The following is a 17880-nucleotide window of genomic DNA, read 5'->3' as shown; positions in this document are numbered from 1 at the left end:
AGGGAGAAGTGGTTCTTCTGGAAAACTCAAATGGCTGGAGCGTGGTGGGATGGTGGAGGCTGGGGGGGGGGTGATTTGTTCAGTTCCTGTTTAGAATCATCGAATGGTTTGGGTGGGAAAGGACCTTAAAGCTCATCCTGTTCCAGGGACACCTTCCACTATCCCAGCTTGCTCCAAGCCCCTTGAACACTTCCAGGGATGGGGCAGCCACAGCTTCTCTGGGAAAACTCTTCCAAGGCCTCCCCACCCTCACAGGGAGGAATTCCTTCCTGACATCCCACCTCAATTCCCCCTGTTACTGGGAAGCCATTCCCTCCCTCTTGTCCTATCACTGTAATTCCTGATGAAGAATCCCTCCCACTTTTCCTTGTAGGCCCCTTCTGAGGTTTTCAGAGAACCTTCTCTTCTCCAGCTGAACTTTCCAAGCCTGTCAATATCCCAAAGTGTCCCACTGGATACGACTGAGTCACTGGGAGGTCTCCATATTCCACAGTTTAATAGAAACAGCTCAAACAAGTAACTCACTTCCCTATGTTCCCGAGGTACAAAACATTCCCCAGCTCCTAATCCAAGCGCTCAGCCTTCAAATATATCTACAACCCCTTTCCTTCCACTGGGAAAAACTGAGCTCCAGCAGGAATAAATATCTCGAATATAACCTCTTGGAAATGTCCTCTGGTACAAAAATTCCCTTTTTTCTAACTTAGAATTCCATAAGAATGCCTCTGCCATCCCTTTATCCCAAAAAACAGTGCTGTGCCATGGGGCGGGGTGGGGAGGGGACAGGGGTCTTTATTGCTGGATCTCACCAGGCTAGATTGTGCTTACCTTTCCCCAAATTCTGCTCACAGCTTCGGCTGAGGAATTGCTGGGGAAATACTACAGGAACAGGCAAAGAAATTGGAGAAGGAATGGGAAAAGCTGTGGGAAAGCCATCCCGAGGCATGAAGCATTAAACCATAGCAGTGAGTTGCTGTTACAAAAAAACAGGAGTCAGCCCAGCTGGACAACACTACAAGGCTCCTTCCCTGCCCATGGGAAATCTCCCAAATCCTATTCCACTAAAAATGGAGCAAGAAAAGCCTCTGAAATGAGAGCCTTTTCCAGCACAGCTCCTTTTCCTAGACTTTATTGTAGGAGATATTCTGGCCTAAGTGCCCAATTCCATTGGAGCTGGAGCAGCTGGAAGGTGAGAACTGAGAGGATCCAAGTGCCAGGCTGCTCCAGTTTCCATGGCATTGTAAAACCAAGGAAGTAGCATTTGGCTGCCACCCGTGCCTTTTTACTGCTCAGGGACTCCAAACTCCTGGAATGAAACTCCAAAGCTGCTCCCACTCTTTGGGATCTTTGGCAAATGCAGAGAGAAACCAACATTTCCTGAAAAGCAGATTTAGCCAGGCCTTTCCTGGATGAAATTCCACTGGGGAAAACACAGCAAATGTAATGGAGAAACATTGCTTCTCCTGATTGTCCACGTGGCATTGAATTCCCTGGAAAACAAAACTGCACCACCAAGGTACCTGATCCAGCCCCTGAATTCCCAGGGAATCAACTCTCATAAATTCCCTGGTGTGGTGCCATCCTGCCCGACCATCAGGAGATGGAGCTGAGGAAGGAATTTCCAGAGGAAAGCTGGAAATCCACTCTTTCCCAGCTTACCACCACCAGCCTCCCTCAGGCCAAGGACTGTGCAAGGGGTGCACCCTCAGGAGCAAGAGGCAATCCAGAATTATTCCATGTTCACCAGGGCATGGAGCTGGGGCTGCCCAGAGTCTGTCTGTGTGTGGAGCACGGTAAGTTCTCCCAACAGGGATTCCTGTGCTCCGGAGGCCTTACAGTCCGTGCTGGAATTCCCACTTCCCGGCACTGCTGCTAGGCTCTGGTAGGGGCTGTTCTCCGGGAAGGACAGCAGCTTTTCTGGGATTTTGGGGGACACCTCATATTCCTCGTCAGGAAGCTCCGTTTTGTGCCCCTCATCATTCTTCACGGCTCCTTCCACAATGACAAGGAAGGACTTCCAGGGGGTGTTTTTATCATGGATCTGTAAAGGAATAACCAGGAGAGAGAAGGTTGGATATGGGATGACAAGAAGTTTGGATCAAGCTTGTATATGATCTTGGTAGAAAAAGTTTTTGTTTCAGAGTCATGGAATGGTTTGGGTTGGAAGGGGCCGTAAAGATGATCCAGTCCCACCCCCTGCCATGGACAGGGACAACTTCCCGTATCCCAAGTTGCTCCATCCAACCTGGCTTTGAACAATTCTAGGAATGCAACACCCACAGGTTTTCTGGGAAAACTGTGCTAGGGCCTTCCCAACCTCCCAGGGAAGAATTCCTTCCCAACATCTCACTGAACCCCAACTTCCATCAGTCTGAACTGAAAGTCTGCTGCAGGCTTCCATCAATCCACAGAATGTGGCTCTGAGGAGGCGTGCCAGCGCCGAGCTGCCGCTGCCGGGACGTGGGAACGTGCTCCCGGCACGCTGGGACTGCGGGATCGTACCGAGGTGTGCCGACGCAGCGTGGATTTGTCGGTGAAGGTCCTGCCGCAGGCATTGCACATGAAGGGCTTCTCGCCGGTGTGGATGCGGTGGTGCCGCTGCAGCGCGTTCAGCTGCGTGAACTGCTTCCCACACTGGTCACAGCAGTACGGCCGCTCCCCTGGGAATGTGGCATGGGAGACAGGCTGGGTATGCGGGCAGAGCAGAGCTGCTGTGCCTCAGGAATGCCCAGCAAACCCTGGCTGGCAGGGAATGGTCAGGGAAAACATCCTGGTGGTACAAATGTTGTCACATTGTGACCCATCTGGAGGCAGCAGGCTCCTCCCAGCCCCATAAAGCTGTGCTGCCACAGCATTTTTACATGGATTTTCCATTAGAGACTCAAATCCTGCCCAGAATCCAAGTATTCCTCCCCCTTATTCACTCTTCTGTGAACAAGAACCCCTGAGCAGCTCCCAGCCCCAGGATCGGTCCGAGCACACCACAAACTCCCTTTTTGGAAGCAGATCCCATTTTCCTCCTTCCCTGGATAAACCTTTGGAGTTAAACCAGAGCTCTCCATCACCAATGATCCTGGCAGGTTATTAAGGTATCTCCACAGCCTGTGGAAGCATTCCAGGGAACTGCTGTTACTCAGGACTAGTGGGAGAACAGGAGAACATGATACATCAAGCAGCGCACATGGGGAAAAACCTGGCTGAGAATTTGTTGCTGGAAGATTGCAGTAGTGAGGGGTGTGTATCCAAGAAAAGGGGCACATCCTACCTGTGTGGACTTTGATGTGCTGGTACAGGGAATTCCGCTGGGCAAAGGTCCGGAAGCAAACCTCACACTTGAAGGGCTTAGATCCCGTGTGGATCCGGTTGTGGTGTTTCAAGTATTCCTTGGAGGCAAAGCTCTTCCCACAGGTTTCACACATGAAAGGCCTTTCCCCTAAAAAAGGGGGAAAAGACGGATGAAACCAGCAGAGTTCTGGGAATGCTCTTAAATATCTCACAAAAATTCCAGAATGTATGTTCACTGTGAGGACCTTTAAAGGTCACCCAGTTCCAAACCATCCCATGGCAGGGACATCTTCCCCAATCCCATGTTGCTCCAATCCACTCCCAACCTGGCCTGGAATTCCTGGCATGGGGAATCCACAGCTTCTTTGGGAAGACGGTTCCAGGGCCTCACCACTCTCCCAGGGAGGAATTTCTTCCCAAAATCCAATTTAAATCAACCCTCGCTCAGCTTAAAATCACGGGATATCCCTGGGAACCTTTCTCAGACAAATCTCACCTAAGAGACAACAACATCTCATTTTATCCATAAACAAACAGATTAAAAGCAGCATTTTCTGAAGGCAACAGTTTCCCTAGAATGTCAGGGATTGGATTTTCCCAGTTTTTCAGCCTCACCTGTGTGGCAGCGCCTGTGGTAGATAAGCATGTGGTTCTGAGTGAAGCGGGCCCCACACTCATCACACACAAATGGCTTCTCCCCTGTGTGGATCCTGCAAGGAAAAAGGAACGTTCACATTCCAGGAGGAGCCCTTCCCTCATTCCCATTGATCCTCACTGCTGGATTAACGCCCACATCCAAAAATGTTATGGTAAAACCGAATTTTTCAAGGTGAAACGCAGCCAAATTTAGAAAATTCTCTCCAGGTTGTGGTGCCCAATCCTTTGGGATGTGAGGGAAAGCTTCTCAGGGGGTTGGAATGGCTGCTTTTCCTGGAGAGGCACATCCATGTGACAAAATATATCCCAAAGGATGAAAAATTCCCACCACTGGCTGCCACCACACCCAAATTAAGGCAGTGTTAAGTTTCCAGGGTCCAAAATTCCTGAAAGGGCTCTGGGAACAGAAAAAAAAATCAGGTTGAATCCCTCAGAGAAGATTTTAACTGATAAAATCAGGTTCAAGCCCCTCAGAGTTGATTTCTGCCCTGACAAAAACACCTTCAAAAAAACAAAATAAAGGTGATAAAATCAGGCTCAAGCCCTCAGAGAGGATTTTTTTCCCTGATCAAAATGTCTGCCCTACAACATATGAAATAACTGATAAATCAGGTTAAAGTCCCTCAGAATTATTTTTACCCTGATAAAAATGCTCTGGGATAGATAAAATAACTAATAAAATCAGGTTAACCCTCTCAGAGTTGATTTTTGCCCTCACGAAAAGGGTTCTACCCTGAGACAGATAAAAAATGTGATCAAACCAGGTTAAACCCTTCAGAGTCTATTTCTGCCCTGATAAAAATGCCCTCAGAAAGATAAAATTGATAAAATCAGGTTAAAACCCCTTAGGGATGATTTCTCCCTTATCAAAATGCCCTGAGAGAGATAAAATACTGACAAAAACTCAGAGATGATTTTTTCCCAAAAAAAATGCCCTGGGACAATTAAAACCCAGTGGGTGCCGGATCAGCTTTGTGTGGGTGACATCGGTGACACGTCACCTCCTCCTGTTCCCAGATCCATTGTTTTTGCTGCTTCACCCCCAAATCTGGCATTTGCCCATTAAAAACCCTGCCAAATCCTTCCCAAACATTTCCACGCTTGTCTTGGTATTGAGTCTAAGGATGTGCTGCAGGAATCACACCTGGATTTCTCTGCAGCACAGGCCTGGCCCAGGTGGGTTATGAGGAGAAAACAGGGATTTTGGGTGGCCCTGAGGGCTGAACCCCTGAGTTCAGGGAAAGCTACTACCTCATGTGAGTTTTCAGCGCCGAAGGCTGGGAGAACTTGGCGTCGCACTCAGGGCAGCCATAGGGCTTGTGTCCCGTGTGCGTCCTCTCGTGGAGCCGCAGGGCCGTCCTGGAGCTGAGCCCCTTGCCGCACTGGTGGCACTGGTGGCGCTCCCCGCCGCCCTCGTGCACCTGCAGGACGTGCCTCTTGACGTCCTTCTTCCTCTTGAAGCGCTTGGCGCAGAGCTCGCAGGGGAAGCGGCGCTCGCTGCTGTGCACGTGCCGCTGGTGGCTGCGCAGGTTGCAGCGGTTGGCGAAGGTCTGCGCGCACGTCTCGCAGCGGAACTCCAGCGCTGAGGAGATCCCATGGCTCTGCTGGATGTGTTTCAGGAAGCTCTTCTCGTACAGGAACTCCTTTTGACACGTGCCGCACTTGAAGGCGCCGCCGCGCTTCTTTTTGTCCTCTTCGCCTTTGGGAAGGTTTTCTGGGGAGGTCCCCTCAGGTTTGCTGGAGTCCTCCTCTTGCTCCTGCTCTCCCTCCTCGCCCTCAGGCTGCTTTTCCTCCTCAGCGTTCCGCTGCTGCTCCCGCAGCCTCCGGGTGTATTTTTTCTTCGGGATCTCCACGAATACCTTCCTGCCGGCCAGCCGTCCACTCGCCCTGCGGATCTTGGCATAAGGAGCCTTCAGCACTTCCTTCTTTTTGTCCATCTTCTCCTTGGATTTGGCAGCCAGCCCATCAGGAGATGCTCCACAACCAGGCATGGCTATGGAAGAATCTGGAGGCTCCCGCTCAGCCTCTGCCATGGGTGCAGTGCTCAGGCGGGCGGCGCTTTCCTCTTCGGAATTCTGTGATTCTGAGAAGTTCTGGAGCTCCAGCAGCACGGATTCCAGCATCTGCTTCTTCAGCTGGAAGCAGGTCTCGGAGAGATCCAGGCACTTGAGCTTCTCAGCGATCTCCAGCATGCGCTGCACCCTGTCCTCCTCCACCTCCACGCGTGCCGTGTAAACAAACTCCAGGAAGGAGGCGAAATCCGCCACCTGCACCTCATTGAGGAACACGTTACTCCGGGGGCCATCCACAGGTTTCTCGTTGAGGAAAACTTCCTTGAAGAACTTGCTGGTGGCGGCCAGCACGGCCTTGTGTGCTGGGAACTCGGCGCGGACGCCCTGGTACTCCACGCTGACCGTGACGTCGCACAGGTGGCCCAGCAGCCGCAGCTGCTGCATCTCGTTCAGCAGGTTGATGGGGGAGGACTTGGATTCCAGCAGAACGGGATTGCTTTCCATCTTTCTTCTCCCTGCTAATGAGATCCCACGTCAGCCAGCAGAATTCCGCTGGTTTGCGGCGGCTGGGGTTTGAGTTTCGTGGAATTGCTGGGGTTGGAAAGAGCTCCAAGACAATTTAATCCAACCTCGGACCAGTCTCCCAACTCCTCAACAAAACCATGGAGTGAGTGAATCTGTGCTTAAATCCCAACTATAATTTTCCACGAAACCCTTTGGGCTGTCAGAAGCCAGGATAGGGATGGAGCAAACAGAGCTGCATCCAAGTTAAGGCACCTGGAATTAAGGAATGATTCCTGACCCCACCAGGCAATAAAGAGAAGGCAAGATTAAGCAGAATTTAACTGGAATCCTAAATAACTGCCTGAAAATTCCACAAAAAATCCCAAGCTTTTATGTGATGCATAATGGTATTCACACACTGAAAATCCCAAAAATGATGGGCATTCCTCAAAATGGACTCACGGCCTGTACATTTTGAAGGCTCATTTCCAACCTTCCATCAGGCCCTACTTCCCGGGAATGTCTGAGGCCGCTCCAAAGTTTGTAAAAGAGCAGAAGTTTTGGAGTGTTTTCCCAAATGTCTGACCCCAGAACAAACCATATATCTACAGATTTAAAGAGGAAGCTGTTGAGGCTAACCCTGTTCCTACTGGAATCTGAGCAATTTCTTTCCATGTCCTGGGAATTAAGTGATGTCTCACCCAACACTTTATAAACAATCAGTGGTACCAAAATGCCACTTTTTTACCCCAATAAAATGATTTTCAGCTACTTCTTGTGTTATGTCACAACTACCCTTCTAATTCCCATTTGAGCACTGTCCATTTCCCAGGAATACCTCCCCTTCCAGAGGCACAACTGGCTAGAAAGAGGCGAAAAGCTCCAGCCCAAAGGGGAATGGGGAAAGGATTCCCAGGCTGCTGCAAGTCATGGAGAACCTCACCGTGCCCACTTCCAATCTCATTTGCAAAGGATCCCGGACCACATGGAAATGCTGGGCTAGGGGAAAAGACGGGGAGAAAAAATGGGAGAGGAAAGGGGGGAAACACGAAAGGGAAGGGGGAGATAAGAAAAGGGAGGGGAAAAGAATTGGGGGGGGAAAGAGGAGGGGGAAAAAAGGGCAAAAAGAGGAGAGGAATAAGGGGGAAAGAGGGGAGCAAAAGAAGACGGGCGAGGCCTGCCCGCCCTGGCTCCCGCACTCACACGGTTCCCGGCCCGTTCCCGGTTTGTTCCCGGCCCGTTCCCGGCCGCTGCTCCCGCTTAGCCCCGGGCGCGGCCGGAAGCGGTGACGCGCCACGACCCCGGCCGAGGCGGCGGCGCGCCGGAAGCGACGTCACCAGGCAAACCGGGCGTTGCTAGGCAACGCAGCTTAGCCCACCCCCGCTTTGGCATTCCCAAATCCCGGCGTGTTCTCCAGGGAAATCCGGGCGAGAGAAGGAGGGACGGGCTGGACGGCACTCACAGCTTTATTAAAGGAGGCATTGGTGATTTACAGCTGCGGCACCGCGCTGTTGTATAAACATACACCCTGCCCTGCGCATTCCCAATGGCATGCTCCCACAGCTAGGGGAGAAACAAACCTCTGGACAGATGCAAACATTTCAGTGGAATAAATACCCTCATGAGGAATTACCCCTCTACCACCTGTAACGCAGTTCCCAAGGCAGCTGCAGTGATCACTGGGAATGATTCCCTGCATTCCAAAGGATAATTCCCACCGTTCTGCCCCAAAACGCACATTTTTGGGGTTAAAACTGACTTCATAAGTACAAAAGAGAGGTCTCAGTGTCCCCAGTGCCCCCAACTCCAGGTGTCACATGTGCTGCTGCTTTAGCACTTTCTGGTTTATAAAGTTTCCCGTGGTCAACCGACCAAATTTCTGGCATGGGATCTTCTCCTGGATGTGCTTCTGCAAAAGTCTCTATTTTGGACCAATTGTGGTCTTTTTTGTGTGTGAGGTCGATCAAGAAGCTTCTCCATTGAGCATTCCGGTCATGGATCTGTGAAAAAAAAGGTAGTGGGAGACAGGAGTACAATAAGATCTGATTTTTAACTGCCAAACATTTAACTTTATCCAGAGCTAAATCCAACAAATTTGGGATAACTCCACGATCCTGCGCTCCAAGTCTCAACTCAAAAGCAAACAAGGCTCTTTTGCCAAGTCCATACCAAATTTCTGGCTCTGCTGCCATGGAATACTTCCAAAATCAGCTGGAATTTCAGCACAGAGGCGAAATATTGACTTGGAGTTGGAAGGGAACCTCCTGTTCTGTCTTTGCTGTCACTTCCAGGACCCGGAGGTCCCTGGGAACAGCCGAGGTCAGCATTTTCCAGTGGAATGCTGGGAATGTGTGAATTACTATTCATGTGTGGCACAAGGTTGGATAAACCATTGTGTTATGGGGCTGGAATGAGGGTCAAAGCATTGGAGACTTTGCAGTTAATCCATTAAAAAAATCTAAAATCCTGAGTCCTTCGTCAAACATTTTCATGGAATCTTTTAGGGAAGGATCTCAGAGACGATGATCATCAGGAAGTGGCTGTATCCAGTCACTTCCAGCGATGGTGACTCTTCCCCTAGGACTGGGAGATGACTGGGTTGGCAGCCAGCAGTGGCAGCTGCTCTGCCCTTGGAGGAAAATCCCACAAACTTCAGGAACAGATTTTAAGATGGCGGCTCACCACCCTGCCCTGAAACTCATCCCTAGCACAGCCCCTCCTGAGGGCTGGAAATTCCCGCTGCCAGGGTGACACTGGCACCCTGCAGGTGGCATTGAGGACCAGGAAGATCCCGTGGGGTGTCCTACCGCCACGTGTCGGCGCAGGGTGGACATGTCGGTGAAGGTCCTCTCGCAGGCTCGGCACTTGTAGGGCTTCTCTCCGGTGTGGATGCGCTGGTGCCGCCGCAGAGCCCCCTGCTGCGTAAAGGCCTTCCCACACTGCTCACAGAAATAGGGACGGGTCTCTGGGAACAATACCAGCAAACACGGCGTTAGGAGCAGTTAGGAGAGAGCAGCAGGCACTTCAGCCCCTTTCCCTACAAGTGTCCAAGGCTAGATGGGGCTCGGAGCAACCTGGGAGAGCGGAAGGTGACTGTGGCAGGGGGTGGAATGACATGATCCCTACGGTCCCTTCCAATACAAACCATTCCATGATAAATATTTTCCAATATCTGCCAAGGCTACAGCCATCCTCTACTCCAAATTCCTTAAGCTTGCACAATCCAGGCCGCAGTGTTTTAGGATACCACACTATGCTTCTGTGAGCCAGGGTCAGGACGAGCCCTGCTTTCCAACACAATTCCCATCCCTGGAGGTGTCCAAGGAATGCCTGGACGTCATACTCAGTGCTCTGGGCTGGTGACAAGGTGGGGATTTGGCACAGCTTGGACTTGATGACCTTGGAGCTCTCTTCCAAACTCAATGATTTTGGGATCCCCTAACCCAGCAATGGGATGAAATGCACCCACCCACACTGGCAAGTACCACAAAGCCATCATTCCTGTTCCCAGCCTTGGAATTACCTGCATGGACATTGCTGTGCTGGGCCAGGGAGGCTCTGAGTCCAAAGGTTTTCCCACAGACTTCACACCTGTAGGGTTTGGCTCCCAGGTGACAGCGCTTGTGGCACTTCAGGTACTCGTTAGTGGCAAAGTGCTTCCCGCACACATCACACCTGAAGAGCCGCTCTCCTGAGGGAAGAGAAACCAGACATTGGAAATTCTCCAAGAGGAATTTTGTCCTTCAGAGTTGGTCTGCAAAATCACAGAACCCTGGTTGGAAAAGACCTCCAAGGTCATCAAGTCCAACCTGTCCTCGATCCCCCACATCTAGTTGTCCCCTGAGCACATCCAGGCATGGGGACTCCATCCCATTCCAATGCCTGATAATCCTTTAACCCTTTCCATGAAGGAATTCTTACTGATATCCAACCTTAACCTCCCCTGGCACCACATGAAAACACTCCTCTCATCACTTGCTCCTTGAGAGCAGAGCCCAAATTCCCTCTGACTCCTGTCAGGGAATTGTGGAAAGCAACAAAGTCCCCCCAGAGCCTCCTTTTCTCCAGGCTAAAAGTCCTTCTATCCCTATGAATTCCTTCCTGGTACTTGGATACTCTTCCATGAGTTACAAAAAAAAAAAAAAAAAAAAAAAAAAAGAAAAAGGAGCATTTATTTCATATCTCGGCAATAAAACAGGAAAGGGATGGGAAAACCACCTATAATACTTAATTCTCACCTGTGTGTGTCCTTTTGTGGCCAGTGAGTTTCCCTTTGTCGGCAAAGGAAGCACCACAGTCCTCACAAATGTAGGGCTTCTCCCCAGTGTGGGATCTAATGGAGACAAAACACCTATGATTAGTAATTAATTAGGTCTTGATCCCTAAAATACTGGATTTGAGACGATGTTTAGATTTTAACTGTAGTGAGAAAAGGAAATTCTGCTCCCTCAGAAAACGGAGGATTTCCAGGTACAGGTGCTACACTCCAGGAGTAAAACTCCCATTTAAAATTTACCTTTTAAAATTTAAAATTCTCATTTAAGATTTGCCTTTTCCTCACTTTCAGGCCCTACAAAATCCACCTTTTTTCCCAGACAGCTCAGAGCATGGGAAAGGAGAAAGAAGGGAAAATGACAGAAAATGACAGAGAATCAGAAAAATCTGAGCCTAATGTTTGGTCTTAACTTATTCCAACCCAAACAGGATAATGTCCAAAATCATTCCTGATTTTGATCTGTCAGGACAAAGGATTATCATCAATCTTGCTCTGAAGATGGGAAATTTCACGGGATGATTCACCCTCTCCTGGGAGAGGTCGCATCCATACAGACACCACTAGGGAGCAACTCATCCCACCAAGCTTCAGCTGAGCAGCACGGACTTGAGTTGCACATGGAGATGAAATCTTGTGGCAAATCCTTGCTCCAGGACCAAGCATGGCTCTGGATCCATTTATCCAGGATCCCTGACTCACTCTTCATCACTGAGGGCCATCGTGGGATTTTAGAGCCTGTCCCAAATGACAGATATTCCTTGCAAGTTTGGACAGGGTATCCATGTTGAAATCCTGACCATGGGAAATGCAACATGGAGCCAAAGCCTTTGCATAAGAGAATTAATCATGGATCCCACTGATCCAAACATCCTGGTGTTCCTGCTCTAAGGGCAAGGAATGGGCATGCTGGAATCTGACCTGGTATGGATCTTGAGCTGGGAGGGCTGAGCAAACCTGGAGTGACATACGCTGCACTCGTAGGGCTTCTCGCCCGTGTGCGTCCGCATGTGGAACACCAGCGCTGTGCGGGAGCTCAGGATCTTGCCGCACACAGAGCACAGTGGCCGCTTGGCTCTGCCCTCGTGCTTCCGGACGGAATGAGTCCTCACATCCCGCTTCCTCTTGAAGGTGGCCTGGCAGAGGCTGCAGGAGAACCTCCTCTCCTCACTGTGCACGCAGGCGCAGTGCTCCTTCCAGCTGGTGTAGCTAGCAAAGGCCTTGCTGCACACCTCGCACTGGTACGCCTTGCCAGGCAGGCTCTGGTGCACATCCCGGCAGTGATCCACGTATTTTTTCCGGGAAACAAACTGCTCCTGGCACTTGTCACAGTGGATCACGTAGATGGACTTCTTGCTGGCCACACTTTTACTGGCCTTCTTTAGTTTAAACCCTGGTTCAGGTTCTTTGCTGTCCTTTTCTGTTGAAGCTTCATCCTCCTCCTCTTCCTCAGAACATTCTTCATTGTCCCTACTTCCTTCAACTTCCGAGTATCCCATATCATAGTCTCCCTGCTCCTCGCCCTTCACACTCATTCCACCTTCATCTTCATTCCCTGCTTCAGCTCCTTCAGCTTCCTGGAATTCCTCTTGCTCCTTGCTCCTTTCTGCTACAGCAATGGATGAATTCCCAGGGTCTTCCTCACACCCTGAGGTTTCTGGTGTCCCATCCCAAGTCTCTCTGTCACAATCTTTGTCACAGACTGTGGGGTTTGGGCTGTGTGTAGGTGGAACCACCATCCAGTAGACAGGCAGGAGTTTCCTCTCTTGCCCAGACTCATGGATTTTCCTGTTAAAAATGGAGCACAACTTCAGTAAGTTTAACTGAAACTCATTAATTGTTTAATTGTTTCATTTCAGGCCCTGAGGGAAGAGTCTTTCCCTTTGAATTGTTCCTTGCACCATTTAAGAAATTCCCAGCATGTTTGGAAAGTCTGCAAATAGGGAGAGTTTGGGAAGAGCTGGACTAGATAATTAAAGACAATTAAAATGCCTCAGTTCATGAAGATCTGTATTTTTCACCTGATCTGGAATGCAGGATGGACTTTTCCTCCCAGGCTATGAAATTACGGATTTGAACCAAAGGAAATAGAGATTAAATCCCCAGACAGAGGCACAAAACTCTTATTTAAAGCCCCAAATCTGAAGATGCCAAAGAAATCTGGTTGCACAAGTCTCCCTTAATCCAATGTGAAAGTCCCTAAATTCCCCATCTGGGAGACCTCAATCCAGGCATCCGCTCTGCAAGGCCAAGAGAAAAATCCTGATTTCAACACACTTCGATCCAAGGAATTCAGGAACTAAGGCAGGGAGGACTCCAGGAATGATTTATCCTGGAGCCCCGAGGAAGCGCGTTCCCAGGAGGGCCGTACCTGAGGTGGGAGGTGTAGGCAGCCCTGTGGGCGAAGCTGGCGGGGCAGCGCTGGCACCGGTAGGGCTTGTCTCCAGTGTGTGTCTGCATGTGCCCGGCCAGCCCGCCCTTGGAGCTGATGGCCTTGTCACAGTAGGGACATGCCTGCGATTCCCGCTTCCGCTCCTGCCCCCTGCGGAGGGAATGGCCATCCTTGTTTTCCAGGCTGGTCATATCCAAATCCAGTCTGCTTGGGGAATGTGTCTTGTGGCACTTGGGCAGCTTTGCTGGCCTGGATTTTGGGGCTGGAAAAGCTGTAGCCTCCTCCTCCAGGCCTCCTACTTGGCCTCCAATGAGCTCATAGCCTGGCAGCAGCTCCTTATGTTTCTGCCTATCCCAAAGTTTCCTCTGCATGGGAATTGCCACAATCTGGGAAGAGTTCTTCGGGTTCTCCTCTTGCTGGATGTGAGGCCAGTGTGATCCTCTGTTTTCACCCCTCTGCCCTTTCAGGTGGAGGCTCAAATCCAAGCCTTTCCTGCCCTCTGCCTTCACTTCTTCACAGATGTCAAGCAAATCCTTGCATTCCAGCCTTTCTGCTATTTCCTTCATCCGCTGGAGTTTACCTGCCTCGATCTCCACCTCTGCCGTGTACACGAACTCCAGGAAGGAGGTGAACTCCTCAGTGTAGATGTCCTGCAGAGTCACCGTGCACTTCTGGGTGTCCAGCATCTCCTGGTGCAGGAAGAGCCCCTTGAAGTAGTTGCTGGAAGCTGCCAGGACAGCTTTGTGAGCCAGGAATTCCTCCTGAATTCCCAGGTGTTGGGTGAGGACCGTCACGTCGCAGAGGTGCCCGAGCTGGTACAGGGAATGCAGAGCCCTCAGGAGGTTGGGAGCAGCAACCTTGGACTTCATCAGGATTTTCTTCTCCATCCTGCCAGAAGAAACAGAAAAACGTTAGAATGATTTTTCCTATCTTTCCATTCAAGTACAGCAGGGAAAGCCCAGGGGAATTCCATGCCCTAATTCCTTGTTCACCCTGCACAGGTGGAATTGTAGAACTACTGAGGTTGGCAGAGACCTCCAAGCTTTGATGGATCACCACCACCTGAACTAAACCATCTCCAAGCAGCAGAAGTTGAGGGAATGTGGGCAAAAAAGCATTGCCTATATTCTATTGGAAAAGGATTGCTCACATCCAGATTCCTACTGGGTAATTCCCACAGACAGCAGGGATCTCTGCAACATTCCCAATCCAACACCTGCCAACTATTCCCACGTGGAGACACAACCCCAGCCCACTGGAAGCAGTGCAGATTCAGAGGTTCAGCTCCAAAATCTACAGGAGCTTCCAGCCCATCTGCTGCCTCCGTGTTTTCCAGCTGGAAATCCTGGTTTGTGTGCAGTGCTTAGAGAAATCAATGAGAGCAGCACGTGCTAATTTCCTGCTGCTCGTTTGCGAGATTCCCATCTGCAATAAGATCCTGATCCATGCTCCCACAGGAGCACCTTTAACACCAGGATCTGATATGGAGCCCGATGGAAGAGATAAGTTCCAAGATCATCGCTGAGTTCAGCTGCTTCTGGATTAAACCACCCCAGCAACTGAAGCATCTTTCCACAAATCCATCAATTCCCACCATTTTTTCCTTCAGAAGAAACCTGAGATTTGTATTTTCTGTTCCCATTTGGAAGTTGATCTTTAGTTTTCCAAAGTGCTGCCAAATCCTTAAGTCTCCAAAACACTCACTCCAAGGATTTAAATGAAAATCCCCTTTCGTCCTCATTTTATGGGTTTGTTTGTAACTTCTTTCAAGCCTTTTCTGTGGCAATTTGGGAATAAATACTTTAAAAATGTGCACACGTGTGCAAGATTTGCAGAAAGCATAATTAATCCAAGAGATTATTTGCAAAGACACTTTACTTGCATCAGAACTGATGCAAAATTCAAACCGTATTTCAATTCAATTGAGGAGTTCCTGATGAGGAATTGGAATCAATGCAACTGGAATTGGTACAATTCCTTTAAAAAATAAAGCTCAACAGTGGCCTGAATCTCTGAGAAAATATTTATATTTGTGTATTTTTATAATCTCCATTTACCTGCTGCAAAAAAAATCCATTTTATCCACCTGAAAATCTCCACTTATGCTCCAGAGCACACCTATTCATCATCCAGAATCAATGTCCATTTATCCTGCAGGAAAATCCCTAATTATGTTCCAGGAAAAATCTCAATTTGTGCTCAGAAAAATCTCCGTTTATGCTCCAGAGAATTTTCATTATTCTCCCTCCAGCAAACAGCTAGCCAAATTCCTAAAGTTTGGGGTTTTTTTCTGGTTTGTGGGGTTTTTTTGTGGTTTTTTTTTTTTTTTTTTTTTTTTTTTGAACACAAAGCACTTGGATTTCTCCCTAACTACTTTACCTTCGGGACACCCCTGGAAAGGCTCCTCCCCCGAGGAATTGAAGGCTGGCACAGCACCGACTCTCACCATCCTCTGGAAATGTCGCCGCGCGGTGTTGCTCCTTGTGCCGCTGGCACAGCCAGCATCATCTTCTGGCTTTTAAGTGCAGCCACAAGATTTGTATCTGTGTGCAGGTATCTGGGAAGGGCTGCAAAGAAAGCAGAGATAGGAAATGTTTATCCCAGCCCTTGGCATAAGTGGGAGGCTCAGCGCGCCGGGACTTGAGGAGTGGTCACCTGTGCGCTCTCGGAGGCAGCAGCAGGCGGGAATCGCCTCCCCCCCGGCAGGAGGAGCCGGGATCCCTCCCGCTGCTCCCGGGGTTGATTCCCGGCGCTCCCGGGCTCCATCCCGAGGGTCCTCCCAGCCCCGGGCTGCCCTTACCCCTCCGCCGGCTCCCGCCCGACAGCGCCGTGGGGGCCGCGGCCTCAGCGCCTCAGCGCCGCCGCCATTTTGAGTGTGGGCAGGGCGTTCCCACAGAACTGGGAAAAAAAAAAAAAAAAAACAACCAAAAAACCCAAACCTTTAAATCCCCAATCCCCGCCTTGAATCGACCCGAATCCGCAAAAAAACCCACTCCCACAACACTCCCCAAAAGACCTTCCTGGGCAATTCCAAAGCCGAGTTTTATCAGATTAAATTGCCTCGGTGATGCGCGTCCTCAGGGGCGTTACATACTTCCCGGTTTGCTGTGGCAGCTCCTCAGTCTCTCCCACTGCGGGTACTGGGGGATCAGTGCCAGAGTTAAGAGAGATGTTTATGTAAACCGGTATAAAGCTCTGAACTTCAGTGGGGTAAATCTGGGATTAGGAGAAGCACAGGGTCTCCCTGTTTCTTCCCACTGGTGATCCTACATTCCTGTCTTTTATCACAGAAAATAATTTTAAAGTGGGTGGCCAAGCACTTCCAATCTTCTTTCCAAGGTAACTTCCTCCTTAGAAGCTTTTTTCCCCCCACTTAAGTGCAAGTTTTAAAATCTTCACATTTTAACAGCTTGGAAAAATGTTGGTTGACTGTAATTCCCTGAGGAAATGTAAGATAAATTCCTTCATAAAAAATAAATCAGGAAAGGCAGATATCTGTGTTACCCACGTTTTCAATCCTGATTATTTTGTTTGTAGCCAGGGAATGTTTCTATTGCCCAGACACAGTTGTCGGAATGAGAAGAACGAGCAGCAATATGAGTGATCCATGTTGAAAATGTCAGGATAATATTCCTGTATCTTTGCACAAGGGAATGGTGTTTGCTTTTCCTTTATCGGAAAACTGGTATGCTTGGCAGCTCTCACCCAAAGGAGCTGGGAAGCTCCTGACCAATTTAGTCTGGGTTCCACAAGGATGGAGGGGATTTCTGGATACACTGCTGGGCTGTGTCTGTGTGTCCATCCCAGGAGGGATTTTCCCAAGGCTGGATTTCACTCTGTTCTTTGCCACCAGTTTTGTTTCTCAGGAGATTCACTCGATTCTCCAAGTGTTCCGAGTGCTCAGATGCACTTCAAGAGCTCCCTAGAATTCTCCATGTCTCTCCTGTGGGGAGAGAGAAGGAAGAACATTATGACTGCTCTTTCCCAATCCTTAGTTTTTGAATTTCAGCAGAAGGGATGAAACATGTGGGAGGCAGCTGTGGGAGATGCCAATCCTGAGTGTCCCATGGTGGGTGAAGCATTCCAGGCTCCAGGATGGCGAAATAAAACAACCTGTTAAGCCAAATCAGCAAAATCCAGGAAAGAATTTGAGCCTGGGAACTCAGATTTTATCTGAGCACTTCCCTTGGTTGGCAGTGGAGAAATACTTCGAGCTTTGATCATGGTGACTAAAACCAGGCAAAGGAGAAAAACTGGGAGTCAGCTCTGCCAGTCAGGTTCTGCTCCTGATCCATTGGGTGTTTGTGGCTCGAGGTCAGCCAGGATCTCCAGCAAAGCAAAGAATGGAATTCTCCCCAGATTCCTTCCCCCTGGAGCACAGCGGGAAGTGGTGCCGGGGCGTTAGCAATTTTGGCTCTTCCCAGCAAAGCTGGGGGACATTTTGGAGTCCCCCAAGGAAACGTCCTTGTGTGTTTTCCCTGAATGGATATCCCTTCCTTATGGCTCCACCAGAGGATGCTGCAGACTTTGGAAAGAGCAGCCTGGACTGTGGCCCTGCTCATCCCTTTAATCCGGAGGAATCTGACCATGGACATCAACCATGGCACTGCAGAGAGAGCTTCCTAAAGCCTTTTCTCAAGAGGCACGCAAACCTCTGGATCATCACTGAAACAGGGACAGGGCTTTTAGCATGGGCTAAAAATGCAAATTCCAGAGAAAATCCTGATGGAAAGCACAGAGCAGCCGTTGCTCCATGT

General features: G+C 49.7%; 2 protein-coding genes across 5 annotated transcripts; both read right to left on the bottom strand.

Annotated features, from left to right (window-relative positions):
- Positions 1–117: 117 nt before the first annotated feature.
- On the bottom strand, positions 118–7800 carry LOC134547417 (GDNF-inducible zinc finger protein 1-like). Of its 2 annotated transcripts, none has more exons than XM_063391322.1 (6): positions 7664–7800; positions 5194–6472; positions 3901–3995; positions 3266–3433; positions 2503–2660; positions 118–2041 (listed from the first exon to the last, which is right to left on the bottom strand). In XM_063391322.1, exons 2-6 carry the CDS (start codon positions 6456–6458, stop codon positions 1730–1732), a joined length of 1998 nt encoding a protein of 665 aa, XP_063247392.1. In that variant the 5' UTR covers positions 6459–6472; positions 7664–7800; the 3' UTR covers positions 118–1729. The 2 variants fall into 2 exon arrangements, with proteins under 2 accessions (XP_063247392.1, XP_063247393.1); XM_063391323.1 differs by having other exon boundaries at positions 5194–6469; positions 7662–7775.
- A 103-nt stretch (positions 7801–7903) lies between these two features.
- Positions 7904–16455, bottom strand: LOC134547416 (zinc finger protein 665-like). 3 transcript variants are annotated; one of them, XM_063391321.1, is made up of 8 exons: positions 15924–16455; positions 15503–15690; positions 13103–14011; positions 11689–12519; positions 10697–10791; positions 9982–10149; positions 9266–9423; positions 7904–8458 (listed from the first exon to the last, which is right to left on the bottom strand). In XM_063391321.1, exons 3-8 carry the CDS (start codon positions 14008–14010, stop codon positions 8219–8221), a joined length of 2400 nt encoding a protein of 799 aa, XP_063247391.1. In that variant the 5' UTR covers position 14011; positions 15503–15690; positions 15924–16455; the 3' UTR covers positions 7904–8218. The 3 variants fall into 3 exon arrangements, with proteins under 3 accessions (XP_063247391.1, XP_063247389.1, XP_063247388.1); XM_063391319.1 differs by having other exon boundaries at positions 7905–8458; positions 11653–12519; positions 15779–16450; XM_063391318.1 differs by having other exon boundaries at positions 7905–8458; positions 11653–12519; positions 15924–16450.
- Between the last annotated feature and the right edge of the window lie 1425 nt (positions 16456–17880).

The sequence above is a fragment of the Prinia subflava genome, chromosome 2 (genome assembly GCF_021018805.1).
Source record: "Prinia subflava isolate CZ2003 ecotype Zambia chromosome 2, Cam_Psub_1.2, whole genome shotgun sequence".
Lineage (NCBI taxonomy): Eukaryota > Metazoa > Chordata > Aves > Passeriformes > Cisticolidae > Prinia > Prinia subflava.
This window is presented reverse-complemented; position numbering and strand designations above follow the sequence as displayed.

Excerpts from the sequence above, each read along its gene's own strand:
- LOC134547417 (XM_063391322.1), bottom strand. The coding sequence starts at position 6,458 with ATGGAAAGCAATCCCGTTCTGCTGGAATCCAAGTCCTCCCCCATCAAC. Across the intron at positions 3,434-3,900 it reads CCACAGGCGCTGCCACACAG|GGGAAAGGCCTTTCATGTGT; the intron begins GTGAGGCTGAAA and ends CCCCTTTTTTAG. Across the intron at positions 2,042-2,502 it reads CGCTGCGTCGGCACACCTCG|ATCCATGATAAAAACACCCC; the intron begins GTACGATCCCGC and ends ATTCCTTTACAG.
- LOC134547416 (XM_063391319.1), bottom strand. The coding sequence starts at position 14,010 with ATGGAGAAGAAAATCCTGATGAAGTCCAAGGTTGCTGCTCCCAACCTC. Across the intron at positions 10,150-10,696 it reads CCACAAAAGGACACACACAG|GAGAGCGGCTCTTCAGGTGT; the intron begins GTGAGAATTAAG and ends CTCTTCCCTCAG. Across the intron at positions 8,459-9,265 it reads CCCTGCGCCGACACGTGGCG|ATCCATGACCGGAATGCTCA; the intron begins GTAGGACACCCC and ends TTTTTTTCACAG.